Below are 17,640 nucleotides of genomic sequence, written 5' to 3'. Positions count from 1 at the left end.
ATTAAAATTAATAGTAAGAAAAAGAAAATTTCTTAAAAAAGAGGGGAAAAAACCGCACAATAAAACTGTGCTGAAGATTCCTCAGATTAGCCTCTTTTCTGTGCTCCTTTGTCTGGGCTGTCACTCAGTCTTCTCCCCAAATGGCTGCAATGAGAAAGTGCTCCCAGTGGCGAAGGTAGATTCCCTCAGCTTCTGTGCCATCTTCGTTCCTCTTCCACTTTCAGACTCTCCTCAACTCCCCAACACCTCCACTGCCACGTGGAGGTCCTGTGAGTTCGGTTTGTGCATGTTTTTATGCTTTGTTCCGTGGGTTACTTGGTAGGGGAATAAATGGGAGTGTCCACTCACTTAATCATCTTGCATCGCCTCCAAGGCTCTCCCTTCTTGACCTCAGTTATACAACTTCCTCAAGCCTCTGCCAGCTCAATCAAAATGATCAATGCTGTTGTTATTATTATTCATGCTCTTGTCATTTGTATCAAACTCATTCTTGATGGCAGGCTGGGGGCAAAGAGCATTCTGGATTCCCAGGAAAAATGCTAAATAGGTCTACTATAACCAAAGCCAAGAAAGTCCCTTTTCAAAGGTGGATTAGACCAAAGAACAGTTCCTAAAACACTGGAAGCCTGGGCAGCCAATGCTGAGCTAGGAAGAGCCGACTTCTCAGGCTCGGAGGCTCGTCTGTGCACTGAACTCCACATTTAAGTTCACCTAACTGGTGACAAGTGCTCACACACAGGATTATAATTTTTTAAAAAATGACATTCCACTTGAACGCTACCAGAAGCCATGTTTTTCTCAACCTTGCTCCCAAGATGTACAACCCACAGGAAGGAGGAGGCAGAAAGACTTTTTATTTCTTTGTCTTTTCAGAGAGTCTGACAACATGGTGAGAACAGTATGTCTTTCCACCAGTGTAAATACTTTATGAATGCCTTTTTGTAAACCTTCCTGTCAGAGTGAATTACTCTCTACAGCAACTGCCTGCTCCATTGTAGCTCATGGCCATTCGAGCCCCCAAATAATTCTATAATTGGATTTGCCAGACAAAATGTAAAACAGAATGAATCTAATTCAGGCGTTACCAAGAGTGTATGCTGAAGGGCCCCGGCGCCTATATCCTTCCTGTGTTTGATACGACTAATAACTCAGATTAATCCATTTCCCTAGGGTTGAGTGTGGGAGGGTGAAAGGTAGGGCTGAGATGAGAAGAGGGAGGGAGAGACAGAGTAAGGGCAGCATTCTGTTTACTTGTAAACTGCAGCATGTGCAGTCCTTTGGTAGCATGCCTTTCTAGCCTGATGGCCATGCAGATCTAGAAAGGGAACTAAACCAGGGATCCAGGGACTCAAGTGCTGTAACCAGTAACTGGAGAGCCCCCAGGAAAGTTATTTCATCTTTCTAGAACTCTGCAATCTCCAAAAATGGCAATAACATTAGTGTTCTTGCTCACTGTTGGGTTTATAGTATTAAACTGATGTTATATAAAAATAAAGTAGTAAAGTAAAACCAACTAATGGAAATGAAAGCTTCTACTCACTGAGTGAGGCCCTGAACTATGCCTTATGCTTAACATTGCCTCATTTTCAGTCTCACAAGGATTCCATTTTATGGGATACATAAGAACTGGAGAGACAGGGCAGACTGTCCACAGTCACAGAGCTAACCAACGAGAGAGCCATGATCTACTCCCAAGCAAGTGTGGACTTTTCCAATTGCACCAGCTGCTCTCAAGGAACATCGGATAAGGACACTAGGAAAGATTTCCAGGATATATTATTCAGTGGAAAAAGCTACAGAATAGTGGGGATGGAGTATGCTACCTTTTCGGTAAGAAGGAGGGGAATAACAATATGCATTTGAAGTTGCATAAGGAACTACTGTAAGGACACACACAGAGTGAGAGGAGGGAGAACAGGGCTAACAGTCACAGAATAGAGGGTGACTTCATAAGGTAGACCATTTCACATCACCTACATTTTATCTACTAAAAAAAAAGTTTCCCCTTAAGTTCTTCATGGGAAGAGTCCTTCAGAGCTAAGTATTTATACAGGAAAGTCACTTTCCATCGGCCTATGATATTAACCAGTTATAACTCAACATTAGTGAAATGGCAAAATGCTGTTCGGTTTTATTTAAAAATACCCATTTCTCTGCAGCATCTAAAGGAAATGAGCCCGAACAATCACAGTTCTGGGTGCCAGAGTCTGGCAGGCTTCTCTAATAACCGAGAAATGAACATTTGCCAACTACTGTCTCTGTCCCAGGATGGTGGAACACTCTAGGTGTTGACTAATTCTCACAATAGCTTGATAAGAGGAGAATAATTATTCTTGTTTTATAGATAAGTTATTGTAATTAAGAAAGCCATACAAGAGGTAAGCAGCAACATCAGGATTTGAACTGAGGTCTCCTTATTCACGAGTCTGATGCTCTTCCAGATACGCAAACTGCTTCCCCAGGCAAATGCTTCACAGAGGAAACCCTCACCGGCTTGCTCCTCTCCCCTTCTCCATGGGAAGGGCATTCATTACCTTGATCAAACTCGGACCCTTGTCGTTCCAGCTGTTTCCGCAGCTTCTCATTTGTTTTAATAGATTCTTCTAAACGCTTTCTCAAAGTTCGGATTTCTTGTATGTGCTCCATTAACATTTCTACAGGAAGAAAGGGTATTTTTAATTTAAAATCTGAAGCCCCCAACAAATTAAATAATTTATAGCTTACGCAGTGAGCTTGAAAATTCCAAACAGCACTGCCACGTATTAAGATAGTCAGCAGCTGGCAATTCTTTCCTAAGCTTGAGAAAACGGAGCTATTTCCCTTGCCCACAGCCACAGTTCTGTAATGATTCTCTGCAGCCCTCCATGAGGAGGATATTTTACATTACACAGAAAAATTATATTCAATGCAATTTTAATGTTAGCGCTAATGTGGCCTTTTATTCTTCTAAATATCAAATATTAATTCAAAATCTTCCTCATGGTGAAACTAAGAGATCACTTTCAAGTCCGCTTGAATTGCCTGAGAGTTGATTAAACCACTTTCATAATAAATTCAGATATTTTAAAGACTAATTCTTTGAAATAAACACTGTATACCTTTATTATTTATGGATATAAAGCTTATAAAAACCAGAACAAAAATCCCAGTGCAAGTCAGACTGGTTAAGAAGAGCACCTGAGAGTCCACAGTGTTTGTGTCAGTATAAATACGTATGACCTTTGGGACTAGTTTTATCATTAGCCTTAAAAAAGGCTCTTTCTCAGTATCTTTTCTTAAATAATTCTACTTCTAGGAATCTATTTTAAAAGGGACAACTGATATGCTGGTACCATTTACCCGAAAGCATAAAATGGTTCGTGTTAGTGAACACTGGAAAACAAAACAACTCCAACTGTCAAGTAAATTGTAGTACATCTATTACAGTGCAGTATTGTACAGCTATTTGAATTACATTATGAATAATATGTAATGTCACGGAAAAATTAGCATGGTATTATGTTAAATTTTAAAATAGATACAAAACTGGTTTTTAGCATAATCATAACTCTATTTAAAAAAATTGCATGGACCACACACACAAAGGTAACAGACCAAAAGATTAACAGCAATTGCTTTTACATGGTAGATTGCAGAGTTTAAAGAAATACTATGCTGTATTTTCATTTTCTAAAATGAGTATCAATCTTTTCTCAGCTTCTGCCACATCTCTCTTTAACAAAGAAAGAAGTACGTTTCCAGTTGTGAGGTAAGTTTCTGGAGTCAGTGTTTCAAGCATAATCACATTAAGTATCCAGAGACAAAACTAATGTCTTTAATTCATCAATTAGGGCACACTCAGTATGTCTTAGTAATGTTTGTTTTAAAACATTATACTAATGTTATAGCCCAGTTTTAATTCCTCCAAAATGACTTTCATTTAAAAGTAGCACAATGTTACAGATCTTTTCCTAATTAAATAGTAATTTTGCCATGAATTTGAATGTTTATGAGAAGACTTAATTTCCAAACCTTCCGTTATCTCCTATTAATGCCAGAAGTGTGGCAAGTCATTTGGTGGAATGTCTGAGGACCTCATTGTGCAGAGCACTGAAAGGCTCTGTCTGCACTCAACCCCTGGTATATTCCAGCACAGTACTTCCCTGTTCCTGTTCGCTGCCCTGTCAATCTTCACACAGCAGCTATTCAAGTTGATTTAAATCACAAACTTAGCTGTTGTAACTGCAACCTTCCTTGCTGGTTTATCCAATCCATACGCTGCTGGCTTTTGGGGTAATAAATGCTCAATAGCCAGAGACAAGTCATTCTCCCCTGATCTCAGGCCAGTGGCTGGAATCATCACTGAAGCATCAGAAAGCAATTCCAGCTGAAATGGACACTACTTATTAATTATGCAGCTATAAGAGAGAAGAAGGAAATACTATACTAGCCATTACAAAATGATACCGAAATATCTGCCCCTCTTATAATAATAATATCCTCTTGACAAATGTCTATTCTTCAAAACCACAAACTCTGTAGCAAACAACAACAACAACAAAGGTACATATATTTGCTTAGAACTTCCAATTTACAGAGTGTATATTAAGAAAGTTCCAAAAATAATGGGAAAGTTTCATGCTTAATGGTATTTCTTATTGTCTTATTTACATTATGAGGTTCGGAGAATAACTTAAATGTCCAGTAATTGGGGAAAATAAGGAAAACTGCAGCTCAGCCATTCAACAGCCTAACTGGAAGTCATTTAAAGTGAGGTTAGGTAACAACATGTTAGAAAGTTTACAATAAAATACTATGTGGAAAAGGAAAAACACTAAGGGAGAGTAGTGTTCCTCTCTCAGATTATACCAACGGCCAAAGGAAAACGCAGACTAAAAAGCTAAAGCAAAATAAAGTCTAAATGGTTCTAGAACTCCATTAAAGGAGTATAAGAAAGCATCTGAATAATCTACTGCAAGGGTATAATGAACCCAAAGACATGTGTCTCCACAAGAATAAAAAGTAAGAGATCACTAAAAGTTCTGCTTTAGAAATAACCTCAGATTCACGTGGTAGAGGGGGACAGCCTAGAATGAAGGGAAAGCAAAGGCAAGAAAAGGGAACTGCCCAATATCCTGGCAGAAAAGACTGAAAGATGCCAACCAAAATCAACGTACTGCCATTGGGTTAACTCAGTCTCATAGCAACCCTCTTGGGCAAAGCAGAGCTACCCAAGGCTGTAATCTTTACAAAAGCTGGCAGTTATTCTTTCTCCCACAGGGTGGCTGGGAGAATGAAACACTTAACTACTAGTGATGAGTCAAACGCTTTAACCACTGCACCAGCAGGACACCTTCTGAAAGAGTACTGATCTCTAATAATGAAATTTAAATCACTTAGCAATTAGCTTGCAAGACTGTGCTCTAACTCCTCTAGTTCCTCAAACCTTCAGTCAAGTCTATTATTCATACAAAGACTTTGTGGGAGTGGCCTAGTGAAAACGGAAAAGGAACCGAGTTCCACGTTGGATTGCTGAAGTAGAGGACAGTGATGGCACTAAGCACAGGAAAATAACTCACGACCTAACCTAAACTCCAGCTCTCAGATGAATAGGGATGACAGAAGGAGGACTGAGGCCTTTGAACTGTTGTGGTTTTGGAGAAGAGCAATGAACATCCAACTACCAAAAGAACAAACAAATATGTCTTGGAGAGGGTGAAGAAGGAGAGGAAGACCCTCAGCCAGGTGGACTGACACGGTGACTGCTGCAACGGGCTCTAGTGTGTCAGGAAGTATACAGATGGCACAGGATAGGACAGGGATCAGCTCTGTTGTTCACAGGGTTGTTATGAGTCATACTTGACACAATGGCATCTAACGACAAAAACAGAAACTAACAACCTAAACTAGGAGAAAGTAGAATGTGGAGTCAGAAGTGACTGAGGATAAAGTATTCAGAAATTCAGAGAAATCACATTTAAATAAAAGCTAGAAAGACAAAGAACTTAGGCCTAGGAGACTGGCTACTGGAAGACCTCAAATAATATCTGAGTTATGGCAAAAGTAGGCACTTTATGCACCAAACATAGTTTCAAGCTGTGATTATCTAGCCTTGAGTGTCCACTTCCTAAACAATATGCCTCTGGAAACTCTATCAACTTTGAGAAACAATGATAGTTATAGAAAGGCCTCATTCAGGTCTTTTTTTCATAGGGTCGCTATGAGTCATGGCTGACTCGATGGCAGTCAACACCAACCAGATTCCTAGAGAGATTTCAGGCATAGGTTCTACTCATCTGTCTTGTACATATTAGATCTCCATGTCACATTTCTTCTAAGGGGAAGGAGATTACACTGCTAAAAATATAAAAGAAAAACTATTTAGATATATATATATACACACACACCACACACACACACACACACACACACACACACACACACACACGTTGTTGTTGTTTGTTGTTATATGTTGTCGAGTGGCCTGCGACTCATAGCGAACCTATGTACAACAGTCCTGAACCCTGCTCTATCCTGTGCCAATCTTATTGTCTCTGGCACACCTACCCCATTACCCCAGTCACTGAATATATCCATTTCATCGAGGGTTTTCTTGTCCTGTGCTGTCCCTTCATCCTCCCAAGCATGACGTTCCTCTCCAAGGACTGGTCCCACCTTGCATGGCCAAAGTATGTCAGATGAAGCTTCAGAATCCTTGCCTCCAAGGAGCAGCCTAGCTTCACCCTCTCCATGATGAATTTGTTTGTTCTCCTAGCAGTCCACAGTATATTTAATACTCTTCTCCAGCACCACAGTGCAAAGGCATCAATTCTCCTTCTTTCATCCTTAGTTTTGTCCAGTTTTCTGATGCATAGCAAGTACTTGAAAAGACCATGGCCTGTATAAGGTGCATCTTAGTTTCCAGATTGACATAATTACTCCTCAGTACCTTGGAGAGGACTCTGACAGCAGACTTTCCCAATCTAATTTGTCTTTTAATTTCCTGATTGCTGGTACCAAAAGTGTTGATTATAGAGCCAAGCAAACATATATGCATATTTATATATATAATGAAATGTCATTTAAGCAAGGAACTGCTTGGATCTGACTTGTGATTTATAAAATCTATACTTGCAAGTACATTCTTTCTGGAGAACAAGGTGCATCTGATACAGGCCATGGTCTTTGCTATCACTTGTTATGTGTCAGAGTTGGACAGTGACTAAGGAGGATGGAAGGAGAATTGATGCCTTTGAGCTGTGGTGTCGGAGAATAGTATTGAATGTACCCTGGACTGCTAAGAAGACAAACAGATTCATCCTGGAAAGGGTTAAACCAGGCGGCTCCTTGGAGGCAAGGATTCTGAGGCTCCATCTAACATATTTTGAACATACTGTAAGGAGGGACAGGTCCTTGGAGAGGGACATCATGCTTGGGAGGGTGGAAGGACAGCACAGGAGGGGAAGGCCCTCTATGAGGTGGATTGATTCAGTGACTGGGGTAATCGGGATGGGAATGTCAGAGACAGTGCGATTGGCACAGGACAGAGCAGAGTTTAGGGCTATTGTACATAGAGTTGCTATGAGTTGCAAGCGACTCGACGGCACATAACAACAACAACATACTTGCAAACTATCCAGTAGAAGAAGAGAGAGACCAGAGGCCAATAGTTGAGATAAATATGCTAGGCAGATAGAAGTCTACATCAGCAGTTAGAAAACTACCATTGTGAGGAAAATCCAGCTCACCATCTCTTTTTGTAAACCAAGTTTTATTAGAGCATAGCAACACTGATTGACTTATATATTGTCTATGGCTGCTGTGCTACTACACATCTGTCAGTCTGATGTACTATGTGGCTTCTTTGTTGCTGAAAATATACTACTAGTATTTCAAACCCCAGCAAAGCCAGGTCACTCCTGGTGGAAAGACTGCAGTGGAGCTTCCAGATTAAGAACTGGACATCCATTTCTGAAATAATGAGACCATGAAAACCTTATAAGAACATTATTAGATAGAGCGCTGGAAGATGAGTCCCTCATGTTGAAAGGCACTCAAAATATGATGTGCATAAAGCTGCCTTTCAGAGCTGAGTCTACCTTAATGATGCAGGAGAAATAACACTTTCACCCAATGAAGGACATTCATTTGTTGATATGGCACAACTCAAATTGAGAAGAAACAGCTACAAACACTCATTAATAACTGGAATTATATAACAAGTATGAATCTAGGAAAATAGAGACGTTGTAAAAAAATGAAAAACACAAAGACTGACATCCTAGGTACCAGTGAACAGAAATGGACTATTATCGGCTATTTTGAATTAGCTATTACACAAGCTACTATGCCAGGAATAAAACTGAAAGGGAACAGAGTCGAATTCATGACAAAAAAAAATCCTTCAAGATCTGTCCTGAAGTACAAGGCTGTCAGTGAAAGAATATCCATATGCTTACAAAGAATATCTGTTAATACAACTATTATTCAAATATATACACCAACCACTGAAAAATATACGCAAATAAACTCACTATTATTCAAATATACACACCAACCGATGAAAACACTGAAGGTTTCAAGCAACTTATGCTGTCTGGAACTGATCAAATATGAAGACAAGATACATTAATAATAATTGGTGACTAGAATGCAAAAATTGAAAACAAAACAAAGAATTGGTAGTTTGAAAATATTATCTTGGTGACAAAAGTAACAGAGACTGCATGATAGAATTCCGTACCGTAAATGATGTACTCCTTATTATTATCTTTTCAAAAACAAACAGTAGTAATTCACATGATCCCCACCTGACAGGACGCACAGGCCTTCATCTGTGGGAAGAGGCTGCACAACGGTGGCGCAGTCTGCAGGGAGACATGCTGCCATCCTACGGCTGGTGCTTCTCTGCCGGTTCTAATTCACCAGTAACTCCACGGAAGAAAGAGAGGTAACCTCTTTCCATAAGGTTTACAGACTCCAAAAACCTACTGGAGGGTCAGCTCCCTTCTGACTCTACAACAATGAGCTGGAGAGTTGGAGTGGAATGAGATGAGGGGGGAGCTCCTTACCAGCAGTATGAACAAGGCCAGGAGCTGCCTGACCCAGAGCATCAGCTGCACACGTGCAAGTTCAAACAGAAACTGAAGACAATGAAAACAAGTCCACAAGAGAGAAAATGCAAACAGGAGTTTATACCACCTGGATTTAACAACCATTTCAACAACACATTTGATGCACTGAGTAAAAATGACTGAAGACCAGACAAGTTGCGGGAGGATGTAAAAAACAGCATACATGGAAAAAGCCAAAAGTTGTTATAAAGACAAGAAATAAAAGACCAAAATGGATGGCAGAAGAGACTCTGATACTTGCTCTTGAATTTACAGAAGCTAAAGGAAAAGGAAGAAAGAAGAAATTAGAGGGCTAGTTAAAAGATTTCAAAGGGCAGCTCAAGAAGAGAAAGTATTCTATTATAACAAAATGTGCAAAGAGTTGGAATTAGAAAACATAAGGGAAGAATATATTCAATATTTCTTATATAAAAAGAAATGAAAAAACATTCAAACTTCAAATTGCAATATTGAAGGATTCTATGAATAACATATCAAATAATGCAGAAAGCATCAAAAGAAGATAGAAGAATACACAGATACTGCACCAGAAAGTATTGGTTCACAATGAACTATTTCAGGAAGCAAGGGCGATGTGTGGTTCAAAATAAAAAAGGTGTGCATCACGATTGTATCCTTTAACCACTCTTATTCAATCTGTCTATGAGCAAATAATTCAAGAAACTGGAATATATGAAGAAGAATGTGACATCAGGACTTCAGGAAAACTCCTTAACAATCAGTTATGTGTTATGGATAACACATCGTGCTTGCTTAAAGAAAACTTGAAGAGTTTCCTGAAGACCAAAGCTACCTGAAGGAATCACTGAAAATCTCTACTATAGCCTTCAGTGTGGATTACATTTCAATATCAAGAAAGCAAAACCCCTCACAATTGGGCCAAATGTAACATCAGGATAAATGAAGAGAAGACTGACATTGACAATGATTTCATTTCACTTGGATCCATAATCAACACCCACAGCAGTACTGTCAAGAAATCAAAAGTATTATCACATTGGGCAAATTTGCTGCCAGAGACCTCTTTAAAGTGCTCAAGAGAAAAGATGTCAGCTTAAAACTATGGTGTGCGATTTTTGTCTCACATACTTTGGGCATGTTACTGCATGTATCCTAATCCTGGAAAAAGACATTGTTGTTGTTATTAGATGTCATTGAGTCGTAGAGGACTCACAGCGACCCTATGAACAAAGGATCTGAACACCTGTATAACATTCATCGCCTCTCCAAGTTCATAGAGTTCCTGGAGGCAAGCTATTTCAGAAATGGATGCCACTCCTGCTTCCAAGCCTGTTTTAACCTGGGAGGTCCACCAGACACTGTCCACCATGAGTAACCATTATCACATTTGACACATCAGTGTCACAAAAAAAGACATTACGTTCGAGGGGTTTGTGCGGGGAGAAGGGTGCAACAATGAATGAATGGAATCCCAAAATCTCTGTAGATGTTCATTTAAATGAAAAATAAACAACCCAAATTAAAAAAAAAAAATTTTAAAAAAAAAGACATTACGTTCACAAAAGCAGAGATGCAGTGAAGGAGAAGACAGACTGAAGTAGACAAGACTCTTAGCAGAAGAAACTGGGAAGATGGCACAGGAGAGGACAGGATTTTGATCTGTTGTGTATGAGTCACAATCAACTGAACAGCACTTAACAATAACAACGGCTGCTTTCATGCAACAATGGCAGAGTTGAGTAGCTACTGAAGAAGCCATATGATTCATGAAGTCTAAAATATTTATTTGAGCTTCTAGAGAAAGTTTGCTGGTCCTTTATACAATGTCTGGAACCTCTGAAATATATTGTATCACATATAATAAGCTCTACCTATTATCTCAAGACAAGGAAATCAAGACTGCAATACAGAAAGTATTTTCCGTAAAGGGTAAAGAGAGCTCAGATGCAGGTGGAGTCTTGGGACCCTGATTCTGACAACAGAATCTGTGGATACTGATGAGTTGCAGGAGAGTGGCTGAACCAATGAATCAAGGGCCACACTAAGTGGAAACAGGGAAAATATTAAAAAAAAAACAAAAACCCACAAAATATCAAATTAGGACATTGAAAAAAAACCAACCATGAAACTTACTGTCATCAAGTCAGTTCCGACTCACAGCAACTCCTCCGTTTCAGAGGCTGTAACTTACTGGCAGAAGACTGCTCAGCAGGGAGCCAGTGGTGGGGTGGATTCAAACCACTGGAGACGTGCAGCCTCAGGCAAGCAGCTCAGAGTTATGGGCTCTACCACCAGAGCACCCACAACAGGGAATTAGGTACTTTTTTTGGTCTCCTTTCTTTCTTTCTTTTTTGTAGTTAGGGTGAAAATTTACAAAGCAAATTAGTTTTCCATTCAACAAGTTATTCATATTTTGTTTTGTTGGCATTGGTTACAAGCCCTACCATGTTAACAGAACCCTTCCCACTTGGTCCCTCTATCCTCTCTGTTCCTGAACCTTCTTTCTTTATCTTCCTTCCTGAACCTTCCTGTCTACTGCACTTTGATTCTGGCCAAGTGGTAGCCTTTTGGTCTCATATGGTCAATGGTTATTCCGAGGTGCACATTCCTCCCTAGCACTATTACTCACTTTACAAGCCTGTCTACTGTTGGCTGAAAGTTGAAATTAAGGTACTATTTGGTATCTTATGACAGTAGACATCTTCAAAGTGACCCTGCCTTAAGATGAATTTGGAAAAACACAAGTAAACAATTAACCACACTTGGAACTGACATATAATTTCAGTGCTTTCCAGCCTGTCAACCTTTAGCAGAGCAAGTAAATGGCAAGGCATATATTAAGGCATCATGTAAAATAGTAAAATGACTTTTCTCTAATCACCTACATTTTCTATAACCATAGCTTTGTCTTATGATAAATGATATCTTTAGTGACCAGTTTTGACCATTAAGGGATCTCCTTTCATCACAGAAACAGTCAAATGTCACCACTCTGGCTACTAAGGTAAGTTAGAAAATTAATGCTTAAAAAGTACTTGCAAGGTTTAAAATAGCCTTTTTCTGATTAACCCTCAGTGAACTCTGTAAGCATTTCTGTCAAAGTTTCTGTTTGAAAAAGTAGGAAAAACTAGGACATATTTAAAATGCTTATAAAGCTTAACTCACCTTGAGAAAAATTGTTAGCCATATTGGAAATCTTCTCTATCTCACGACCTTGCTTCTGGTCTCGTGAGGATGAGGAAGACTTTTCTGACATTTCACAATCAGATAATGCTTGAGAGGCTGAAGGCTCAGGAGATTCAGGGAGAATATGCTGGTAGGTCAAGTTGTCTTCCTCAAACCTTAATTGTTGAGATTAAAAGATCAATCAACAAGAGTACTCTAAAAAGCTAAGCCAGGATCAAGATTTCAAGAACTCTTATGATTACTCTGTCTTATACTTTCTCCACATTTGCAATTTCAGTCAGCCCGGCTGTTTTCCTAGAGCAGTTAAGAGGAAATTAAAAACCAAAAAAGGCACAGTGGGCTTGAGTTTGGAGTCAGTGAAGAGGGGGAGCATGGAGACTGGACCATCCTGGGGTCTGGCTTGTCCGGCAGCGACGCCCACAGAGGGCACTGATCACTGACAGCTGTTGCCTGCGCAGTGCCAGACATTTCAGATCCTTTATCCTACCTGGTTCCTCTTAACCACCTTTAGAGGTAGGAATTACACTCCTTGTTTACAGTCATCGAATTCACCTGCCTCACTGTCTCTTAGCATTAAGGTGACAGAAGTGAGTGAACCCAAGGACCCAAAAGGAAGAATATGGTAGGTCCCGCTCTAACCTATGAAGTGTTCTTATGAGTTTAGAAACCCTCATGGTCCTCAAAAAGGTCCCACTATCATTATTCTGGCAAGATATGGTTATTAACCTGCATTTTCCAAGGGCCACCTAAGCCAAGAAGGAAAACAGACTGAACTCTGTGAAAAGCCTATGTGGATCTCCATTAGAGATAAGCTCCTTAATTTAAGCTCTTTTTTTTCCTTCCTCTTTTTTCTATTGTTTCTTGTCAGTGGCCACAGTCTCATTATTCATGAGCTCAGACAAGAGCAAAGGACTCCAAAGCTGCAATGCATTCATTAACAGGTAAACACCAGATGTAACTTCACCCAGACAGCGTGATGGATGCACAAGCTTGCTGCTGGCTTGCAAAAGTGCACAGTGGGCCAAGGGCACCCATTTAATTAGCTTAGGCATGACCCATGTGAGTGCTCAGCCTACAGCTGAAAAAGGGAGAACAGAGGAAAAAAAACAAATCTGTTAGAAACACAGAGGGGTGGTGTAGTGGTGAAGGGCGGCTGAAAAGAGGCTCTGCCTTCTCTGATCCATTCGCGGCAGCAACCAAGGCAGTCTATTAAAATGGCAGATTTGATCATGTCTAACCCAGCTTAACTGCCTTCAAAGACTCCCCCTCTTCTGAGAGACTAGTTGGAACTCCGTTACAGCACTTGTGGTTCTTCATGTTTTCCTAGCTAAAACGCTTACATTCTAGGCAGCAGATATACTGAGAGTCTTCTGGCCTCGAAGGGGCCACGACTCCCTCACTTCAAGAATGGACACTTTCTCTGTAACCCTTGCCTCCTCTGATTCTCAGCCTCTCAATCTCAGCCAAGACTATTCCCATCTGAGAAGCCTTCCTTGCCCTCTGCAGCCTGCCAGGAAGATGTGAGTTGTTATAGGGATCAAAGTGGAAAACTGCACCGGGAGGAAATTGTGAAATGACCAAGTGGATGAGGAGTATTTCTTCTAAACATATAGCAGTCCTGATCAAAATGTCCTCCAGTGAGCTCAGCTTGTGGCCACTCCTTGCCTGCTCACTCTAAGAATGCTGGTGGCCTTCATGATGTCCATAAAATTGAAAATTCTGTAACTCAGAATGGCTCTATTGCTTTCTAATACTCCCAGGAGCCCCAAAGGCCACAGCTTCTGAGAGAAGGAAGGTACTCAATGGCACTAATAGCATTCAGAACCTTTGAGAAGTAAACAGACGAGGGCAAGACCTTGGTATTTTCAGTTGGCCACAGAAGAAAATGGGAGAAAAAGCATATTTATCATGTTTTTATTGCATGAACATCTTCTGAACTTTTTTCTCATGAACATTTATTCCACGAACATTTTCTGAACTCAACTATCTACCAAACATTTGGTGCTGGAGCTGGCACAAGACAGTCTTTGCATGCAAAAGGCAATGTGAATCAACAGTAAGAACACAGTGGCTGGAGTCTGACAAACCCAGGTACAAACTCCAGCTCTACCCTTTGATGACATATATGCAACTCTCTGGCCCACAGTCTAACCTTCTTGAAACAGGGGCAGTAATGTCCATCATATAGGACTGCGAGTGATCAAGGACAGTGGCTGATACAAACATGTCAGCTCCTTCCCTCTCCCTTAAGGAATTTATGGAGTAGAAAGACAAACACAGAACATATTATAATACCATGCAATAAGTGGTACATCACAGTACATCAAGGAATATTGATCCTCAAGTTAATGGAGAGATGGGCTTGTGTCAAGGGGAAAGGCAAGCTCATTTCTGAGTGAACTAGTCCTAAAGAAAAAGCAGTCTAAAAAAGCAGGAGAGGAAAACAGTAAAAAGCCCGAGGAGACCGAAGCTTGGTGGGAAGGAAGAGATGACTTAAGATTCTGAAAGTGTCCAAAATGGTCGTTTAGGAGTAGGAGTTAACCCACAGGTACCCAGAAGCCAGGAAGAAAGAAATTGTTATTTAGGTCAAACAATCTAAAAGAGAAATGTTACAAATAATCTTAAATAAATAAGGGAAGTGACAAACATTGTAGCGTTGTTGTTATGTGCCATCCAGTCTCCACGACTCATAGCAACCCTAGGACAGCAGCTCTGCAGCCTGCCCTGTCCTGAGCCAGTCTCACTGACTCTGACACACCTACCCTCATTGCGCCAGTTACTTTGTCAATCCATCTCATTCAGGGTCTTCCTTTCCTGCGCTATTTCACCATCCTACTAAACATCAGGGACAGGAGAAGGACATCAGCATTAGCTGTGAATGGTTTCACAACTCCACTGTAAGGTCTTAAGTGTTTGTGCCTTATTTACATATAGCATGACAGAATGGGAGGGGCCGGAATACTGAGAAAGTTGGTAGACAAACCAAACCCTCCAAATCTCAGGTTTTCTCAGCAAACGCGATGCACTCACCTGTCTATCAATTTATTCTGGGCACTTGCCTCCACTTCAGCTGATTTTCCTAGAACCAGAAAAAACAAGGAGAAATGAGGGGGGGGAGGTGAATTTTTTAAAGTATTTCCTAATAATTTCTTGCTCATACATTTGTAGCAATACATTTATTTAAACATGCTTTTTTAATACTCTCAGATACTTAAAGCAGTGTTTACCAAGAACGCAGTTCTGACCACAGACTCCTCACTGTTCTGGCACTAGTTCTCAGGAGGTCTCTGGTGACGTAGTCTATAGCGAGTCATGCTACTAACCCAAAGGCCGTGGACCCCAATGCTTTGGAGCCACACGAGGCTCCTCACGGGAAAGCAGGGCAATCTCTTCCAGTTACAATTCAAAGCTCTGGAAACCTGACAGAAGGTCACTCTGAGTTGGAAACAACCCAAATACAGTGAATGTGAGTTTGAGGCACAAGGTGTAGTAGCAAAAGTGTGACTTGAATCTCAGAAGCAGTTAAAGACATTGCTGGGGATGGTTTCTTTTTCCTTCTCTACAATTCTGATACAAAACGAACACATAGATGTTCCTGTCATTACAGGAAACAGTTCACAGTGTCAAGAAGCAGCACACCATCTTCCAAGAGGACGCCTACATATATTTGCCAGTTTTTCTTCCATTGTTTTTTTCCATGCATTTTGGTAATTGTACTTTATGTGACTTAATTTTTTCCCACTTAGTACCTTATTATAAGCATTTCACTACATTTGCTTCAGTAACATTATTTACAACAACCCCATTAATATTCTATTATAGGCATGCATATAGTTTTTAGTCAGTTCCCTATTTGACATTTAGACTATCTCTAAATTTTCCTTTTTATAAATAAATCAAATGAACATCTTGGTGCACACAGCTTTATCTGCATTTAAATTATTTCCTTAGGAAAGAAAGACTCCCAGAAGTGGGATTACTAGGGAAAGATTATCAGTGTAGATAAAAAAAAGTCACTGGCTGCAGCAGGGAAAATGACTAAAAGAAATGACAAAAGAAAACAAAATAAAGCTCAAAATGTAGTTGGGCACAAAAAACTGTTCTGCTCTCTTCCTGCTTGTCATCATTTGCCATTTGAAAGGAAGCACATGAGCCCAGATTTCAAAGAGACTAACAACTTTATTTTAAAAATACTTCAGTACTCTGGAAATTGCAGACTGGGATGAGCTCTTTGAAGAAGATAACGCATGGCTAAAGAAAAAAACAAACCCTTCTATAGCTGTACTTGAAAATGAGACTATAATTAAACTGCACCCACACACACAATTTTCCAAACTACTCCTAAAAGGGAAAGTTCTCCAACACCACAGCACAGAGAAGATCACTGGAGGCTGCACAGTTGCTTTATGTCTTGTGGTTCCCCTCCCACAAACTAACAGCCCGGCTGGAACTGCTGTCTAGACTCTGCAGCCCACCAGGTGGGCCACCTGGGCACCAAGAGTCGGTGCATCTTAATGAGAGTTTCAAAGTCACCTCCTCTGTAGGGACGGGCATGAGCCAGTCGGGCCCAACCACGTGCAGCCCAACTGCTGTTCTTCAATATCCACATCTCCTTGGGCCTCATGACCATCCTCTACTTGCTATCCTCATTTGCAGCAAAAACGTGGAAACTTGTCTCTGTCTTCTCTTCTCTCTCTCTCTCTCTCACTTGCTCAGTTCATACTGTCACCTGTTTTACTGCATTTCACAGTTAAGCAAAAGAGATGGGGGTTCTCCCTTCAGTACGGCTAAATCACAAAGCTTTTTGACCTTGTAGGGTCTATCTTGGCAAAGATCAGCATATTTTGGCTTTTCAAATGACAGGAGAAGTTAACTCTCTAGGCCTCTTTCACAGTGTATGCCCCTCCACATTCCTCTTGAAGAGAGGAAAACATTGATCCGATTGAGTCAAACTCCAAGAACTTCACAAACAGTCAGGGGTAGGGGCACACAAAAAGGACACCCTAGTCAGCATTCTTCTCCTCACACCTGTCCTACAGCTGACGGAAAGGCTTTGATCCTACAGTCTCATGGGCCATCTGCCCCAGTCCAACCTTCCAAAGAGCTTTATATGGTAAACGTGCACTAGCCAGGCAAACAGAATCACATTTAGACACTGGACATATACTAGTCAAGCTTCACATTCACCACTGTTTTCCTGGGTGTATCAGAGAGGTCACAGGGTAAGGAATCCTTAGTGTGCAGTAAGTTTTAACAGTCTTGAGTCTCCTGACCATGAAATGATCTTTAAATCATTAGTAATCTATCCTTAATTCCTAACAAAATCTTTGACATCACTAGCTCCCCAGGTTTGCTCTTCTTTAAGTAAGAGACCCTTTGG

At 40.5% G+C, this 17,640-nt stretch overlaps 1 protein-coding gene across 1 annotated transcript in view; it reads right to left on the bottom strand.

Moving 5' to 3' along the window:
* Positions 1–17,640, bottom strand: part of CDK5RAP2 (CDK5 regulatory subunit associated protein 2) — a 252,415-nt gene that overhangs the window by 42,537 nt on the left and 192,238 nt on the right. The window contains exons 26-28 of the mRNA XM_006890751.1: positions 15,291–15,339; positions 12,240–12,415; positions 2,535–2,654 (exon numbers count right to left, since the gene is read on the bottom strand). Coding sequence (XP_006890813.1) covers positions 2,535–2,654; positions 12,240–12,415; positions 15,291–15,339 — 345 coding nt within the window. The remainder of the gene's footprint in view (positions 1–2,534; positions 2,655–12,239; positions 12,416–15,290; positions 15,340–17,640) is intronic.

The sequence above is a fragment of the Elephantulus edwardii genome, unplaced genomic scaffold (genome assembly GCF_000299155.1).
Source record: "Elephantulus edwardii isolate Elephantulus edwardi_28Jun2011 unplaced genomic scaffold, EleEdw1.0 scaffold00092, whole genome shotgun sequence".
Taxonomy (NCBI): Eukaryota; Metazoa; Chordata; class Mammalia; order Macroscelidea; family Macroscelididae; genus Elephantulus; species Elephantulus edwardii.
Note: the sequence above shows the minus strand (reverse complement) of the source record. Positions and strands in the feature narration are given on the sequence as shown.